Here is a 6,000-nt window from a genome sequence, read left to right as displayed (position 1 = left end):
TCCCTAGTACCAGGAAATGAGCCTGTCCCAGCTGCAGACCCCCTCATGGACATAGTAGGGTCAGACTGTCACATGTGGGGCTGCACTCCACACTGGGGGCTATCCTCCCTAGTACCAGGAAATTAGCCTGTCCAAGCTGCAGACCCCCTCATGCAAATAGTAGGGTCAGACTGTCACATGTGGGGCTGCACTCCACACTGGGGGGCTATCCTCCCCAGTACCAGTGAGTGAGCCTGTCCCAGCTGCAGACCCCCTCATGGACATAGTAGGGTCAGACTGTCACATGTGGGGCTGCACTCCACACTGGGGGGATATCCTCCCCAGTACCAGTGAGTGAGCCTGTCCCAGCTGCAGACCCCCTCATGGACATAGTAAGGTCAGACTGTCACATGTGGGGCTGCACTCCACACTGGGGGGCTATCCTCCCCAGTACCAGTGAATGAGCCTGTCCCAGCTGCAGACCCCCTCATGGACATAGTAGGGTCAGACTGTCACATGTGGGGCTGCACTCCACACTGGGGGGCTATCCTCCCCAGTACCAGTGAGTGAGCCTGTCCCAGCTGCAGACCCCCTCCTGTGTGCAGTAGGGTCAGACTTGTGACAGCACTCCTCCACACTGGGGGGCTATCTTTACCCGTGAATGAGCCTGTCCCAGCTGCAGACCCCCTCATGGACATAGTAGGGTCAGACTGTCACATGTGGGGCTGCACTCCACACTGGGGGGCTATCCTCCCCAGTACCAGTGAGTGAGCCTGTCCCAGCTGCAGACCCCCTCATGGACATAGTAAGGTCAGACTGTCACATATGGGGCTGCACTCCACACTGGGGGGCTATCCTCCCCAGTACCAGTGAATGAGCCTGTCCCAGCTGCAGACCCCCTCCTGTGTGCAGTAGGGTCAGACTTGTGACAGCACTCCTCCACACTGGGGGGCTATCTTTACCCGTGAATGAGCCTGTCTCAGCTGCAGACCCCCTGATACACACAGTGGGGGGCTATCGGCTGCACACCCTCCTGGCTCAGGACAATGAGCGGCTGCAGCCCGGCTTCCCTCTCATCATCCCCCATGTTCCCACTTCCCTCCCCATGAACCGGAACCTCTCTGCAGTGACAGCCCCGGGCTGTGGTGATGTGCTGGGGAGGAGGAGCCCCTGTACCAGGGAAGAAGCCTCCTTAATCCTGGCTCTTACTAATCATGAGCCCGCCTGGGAGATGCTGCCTGCGTGCTGGAGCCGCTGTGAGGGGCTCCTGATGTAGAGGGAGCAGCCCCGCCGCCTGGAGCAGCCCCGCCGCCTGGAGATGCCCCGCTAGCAGCAGCCCCTGCAGCTGACACTCCGGGGGGCGCGCCTTGCTGATTTCTCCCCATCATTGCTCTGATCTGCTGCTGACAGGAGGGAGAGGATGGGGAACACCACCTCCTGCTGCGTCTCCTCCAGCCCCAAGCTGCGGAGAAATGCCCACTCCAGGCTGGAGTCCTACCGGCCGGAGCAGGACATCAGCAGGGAGGACACCGGGTGCAACCTGCAGCACATCAGCGACCGGGAGAACATAGACGGTAAGGAGAAGGGGGCGCTGCGAGGACTTGCCCTGCCTCCCTGGCACGTCGGGGGGATGCCAGCTGGACAATGAGCTGTACCTGGCGATGCACTGTGCTGCCCACCAGTGGGCGTCACGTGTGTGGTAGATCCTCCCGATCGCTGCTGCAGAACCTCTCAGCGGTCATTGCACTGTGGGTGGGAGGATGATTGACAGCCGGATTCTGCTCCATCTACATGTGCACAAGTCTTATTTGCATTGTCACTCATAAATTAGACCTTAAAGGGATTGTCCGCCTTTTGATCCTTTTTTTTAGAACTTAAATGCGTGTATTTTAGGTGAAAAATCGCTTTTGCAATTGGATCCCTTTATAGATTTCGCCCTTTGTGTTCCAGGATCCAAGATGACTTAAAGGGGTCATCCGCCTAAAAAGGAAAGTTCCCCCTGGCTTAGATCAGACTGTACCGTAATTATCGTACCGGCGCCCACCTGGATCCAGCACTGGTTGCCCCTTGGTGTGCGCTGTACGGGAGAAGGTGGCGTCACCAGTCCACAAGCGGCAGCATTGCTGGGGCTTGTGATTGGCTGCAGCGGTCAGAAGCCTTTAGCGACACGTCATCAAATATTTTTTTAGGATGACACATTGCTCAAGTCACTCGACCGCAGCAGCCAATCATGTGCTGCTGGAACAATGACATCACCCCTTCCTGTGCAGCACAGACCATTATGTGACCGGTGTGGGATCCAGGTGGAGATCAGTCAGTTTCTACAACTCCAGTTTCCTGGGAAACTTCTCGTTTTGTCCGGACAACCCCTTTAACTGAGAATCCGTAATGGAGTCGCCAGACCATGTGAAAGGTGAGCTGCATTTTGAGGTCATAAATCAGCTGAGAGGAGCTCAGAAAAGACAGGTAAGGGTGCAGTCAGTCGGTCGCATAAATCGGAACACTGAGCACATGAAGCTGTCCCGCTTGAGTCTGGAGCGCCGCCGGCCAGTCCGTGCGCTGCATTCTGATTTATACAGCCATCTATTTGCACTCTTTAAGACTTAGAACCTCTCCGGTTAGAACACGCTCTCGTATGGATTCTCAGTTAACTCAATCAACAGAGTGGTGTAGACGGCAGAACAAAGAGGCTGCAGGAGAAAAATGGCAAAATGTTTACAGAACCTAATTGCAAAAATGAGTTTTAGCCCTAAATACATGGATATCAGTCGAAGGAAATGCCCTCGCACCCCCCAAAAGGATGACAGCCCCCTTATCCAGAGCACAATGTGACCTGAGCGGAGGAGCCTTAGTACTTAGTAACGCTGCTGAAAGCTGTGATTTTCTGTCCCCAATCATCTGGAGCACCGGGGAATATTGTGGTAGACTTCTGCCACGGACGACATGATGATGACTCCGGAGACATGTTACAATGTAGCCAGAAATGCTGTTAATTATTATCTTTTCCTGGTTGTTGCTAAAAACAAATTGAGTCTGATACAAATCTGTTCGCATTGATTGTGGGGGAAACTCGCTGTCAGGCTGTCCGTGCTACAATAAGATCAGAGCGTCCGATCCTACAAGAAAGTCATAAATGGGATTCTAAGTGGAGTTTTGAGAATGTCACCTTTAGTGGAAACTGCCACAATGATAGTGAGATTGGAGCCAGGTGTCTTGTGTGCGGTCAACGTTATACATTTCATACATCTGGGGCCTGATGGAGGTCACTGGGGGTCTTAGATATTGTGGGGGGATGGGAGGAGATGCCATGATTCTGTGATACTCCCCCAACATTACTGATGGTGCATAAAGGTAACTGTTCCATAAAAAATACCGTACCTTGATGCACAGAAAATTGCCAGATGGATGGGTTTATTAGGATTAGTCATAGTAGACGGTAACATAATAATTAGGGTCATTGATCAGAAACATGTTGCAGCTTTTACCATAATCACGAAATTAGGTTCTGAATGACTAAGGACCCCCCCCAAATTATCGTCACTCCCCATAGACGTAATACAGGCCTTTGCTTGACCTTAGATTTCTGTCTGTCTGGAGCGGACGTGTCCCTCTAGTGAAGTCAATGTCTTGAAATGTTTAGGAGTTTTCCAGTCTGAAAAAGTTCTGACAGTGATTCCCCCCGTGGCGGTGGACAGTCACGTGACCGCATGTATGCGCTATTCACACCAGTGGTCACAGGACACAATTTGGGGTCTGCAGTCGCAGCATTTTCTTCTGGGGCTGGACAACCGGTTTTTAAGAATTGTTTTTTTTTTTTTTTTTTGTTTTTTTTTTCTTGTTCTATCCTAATAATTAAAAAGGAAAATTTAGGACATGAGACCTTTTCCTATTTAGAAAGGAGTACTATCAGCTTGTAGATGAGCCATTGCTGGGATCTTCACGTATCTTGAGACTGAGGGTCTCCTGAGCTCATCTTGCCAAGTTCTGCATCCACCGTCGGTGCAGAGGTACCAGCACATGCACGGCTCTCTCCATTGAAATCTATTAAGGTGCGTGCTACTCATGCTGATGGAATCCACTCCAAACTAGGCACTGTCCAATTAAAAGGCTGCAAAACAAACAAAAAAACTTCCCAAACTCTTCAAAACCGCTTCAGGAAGCAAAAGGCTCACGGGAGAAGCGTTTCCTGAACTGGCCCCTACTCCAAAACTCTATTTTGACTGCCTCATGTTCGTATAGTCTTATGCCCCGAACCATCATTTCTGCTTCTTCGCTTTTGTGTTTTTTTTTGTTTGTTTTTTTTTGTGTTTGTGCCTTATTCTCTATTTTTTTTTCCGTGACAGTTTTGCGTATCCAGATGTTTTAGATTCATGAAATGCGAGTTTTACCAAATGTCGCATCTCACACTCCAGTCCTTGCCTAGAGGGAGATTTCTGGAGGAATCTTCAGTTTAGCTAATTATTCTGACTTTTTAAAGAATTTGTGACTTTTGGTGCTTTTAAAGTCGCAAAATAACAGTTTAAAGACAAAAAATGAATGGGCATCTTTGATTTTGCCCCAAATTCATGATTCGTGAGCAGCATTTGGGGCAAAAAAAGTCAGTCCATACCGCAAGAAGAGAACAGTTCTTTCAATTAACCACTGACGATGACAGACTTCTGAAAAACAACCGAGCGCACTTACACCCCGATTCATCAGTCGCGTAACTTTGAAATTCCCTTTTTTTGTCAGGTCTTCACGTTTTACTGGTGACTTTGGGCCACATTGGCTGTTTGAGGAACTTGGCTTAAATTGAAGGGTGAACAATTTTGCAGATGCTTTAAAATGTTGAACGCTAGTCTCATTAGTACAAAAGAAGAAAAATGACTCTTGTGGTGTACAAAATACTAATATTGTACACCACTAGGGTACTGCAGTACCATTTCCAACAAATAAAAAATGGGAAATGTCTCAAAGGATGAATTGGCCAAAACCATCTGGATACTGAAAACCACCCCAAAAATGAAATGGAGTGAAAAACTAGAGCAAAGATGGCACAAAAGCAATAATATATAGCAAAAATAAAAATCATAGAATGTTAGAGTTGGAAGAGACCTCCAGGGCCATCGTGTCCAACCCCTGCTCAATGCAGAACGATCCTAGATCCAAAATTTATTGCAAATAAGGCACAATAAGACTGATGAATCGGGACCTGTATTAACTGTACCCCGACCACCTGTAGACTTTATAAGGGAGGTCCGGCATATTCTGTGGATGTGACAAACACCGAAGTCATAATACTACTTTTCAGATCCTATTTGATGAAGATACTAATACAAAATATTGTCTGATTTACGTTGTCTAATAAAATTGTTGCATTTTTATTTACAGTGTTTTATTTTTGCATAGGAGACATAGTTAAATACTAAGGTCTGTGCCGGCGTATAGGATTTTTTTGTTTGCAGATTGCTCAGTTTATAGGGTCAGGTTGCTTTTATGGGATTTTTTTTTTTTTTTTTTTGTGTGTGATTAGTTTGCATTCATATTCAGCATTATTGAAAGCGTAATATACATCCAGTTGTAGAGACTTTTTTTTGTGCTGTTTGCTCATCAACCTTTATGGGGGGTAAAGTACAACTAGAAGGAAAAGTTTAAATCTTCATGTAAGGTTATCCTGGAGCTTTTATAAATTTGTTAATAATAATTTATTATGTTTAGTGCTATAGCATTGATTCATCGCTCCCCACAATAGATGTTTTTTGTGCAAAATTTGGTACAACTGTCATCCATACTTCTGGTTCTCTGAGGAGGAGGCCTGGCAGATGTCTGTGTCCCATGTTTTGTATAGAGTCGTTTGGCTATTTTAATAGTGTTTACATGAATACATTTCATTGGACGCCGCTGCTGTTATACGCTGTCATCTTTATAAAAGCTCTGATTGCTTAAAGGGAACTTGTCACGGAGATTTTACTTCTGTAACTGGATGGTATTCCTATCTAAATGCAAGCCAGTGTCGGACTGGGTTGGCAACGGCCGACCGGT

At 47.5% G+C, this 6,000-nt stretch overlaps 1 protein-coding gene across 2 annotated transcripts in view; it reads left to right on the top strand.

The window, feature by feature from the left end:
- The first annotated feature begins 1,117 nt into the window (after nt 1–1,117).
- Nucleotides 1,118–6,000, top strand: part of CCNY (cyclin Y) — a 172,787-nt gene continuing 167,904 nt past the window's right edge. Inside the window, exon 1 of one of the 2 annotated variants that reach the window (XM_073581651.1) lies at nt 1,118–1,553. In XM_073581651.1, coding sequence (XP_073437752.1) covers nt 1,400–1,553 — 154 coding nt within the window. In that variant the 5' untranslated portion in view covers nt 1,118–1,399. Of the gene's footprint in view, nt 1,554–2,237; nt 2,393–6,000 lie in introns of those variants that run through there. The other variant, XM_073581652.1, reaches the window with a different exon arrangement.

Source organism: Dendrobates tinctorius, unplaced genomic scaffold (assembly GCF_039654945.1).
Source record: "Dendrobates tinctorius isolate UK_male_01 unplaced genomic scaffold, ASM3965494v1 ptg000070l, whole genome shotgun sequence".
NCBI lineage: Eukaryota > Metazoa > Chordata > Amphibia > Anura > Dendrobatidae > Dendrobates > Dendrobates tinctorius.
This window is presented reverse-complemented; position numbering and strand designations above follow the sequence as displayed.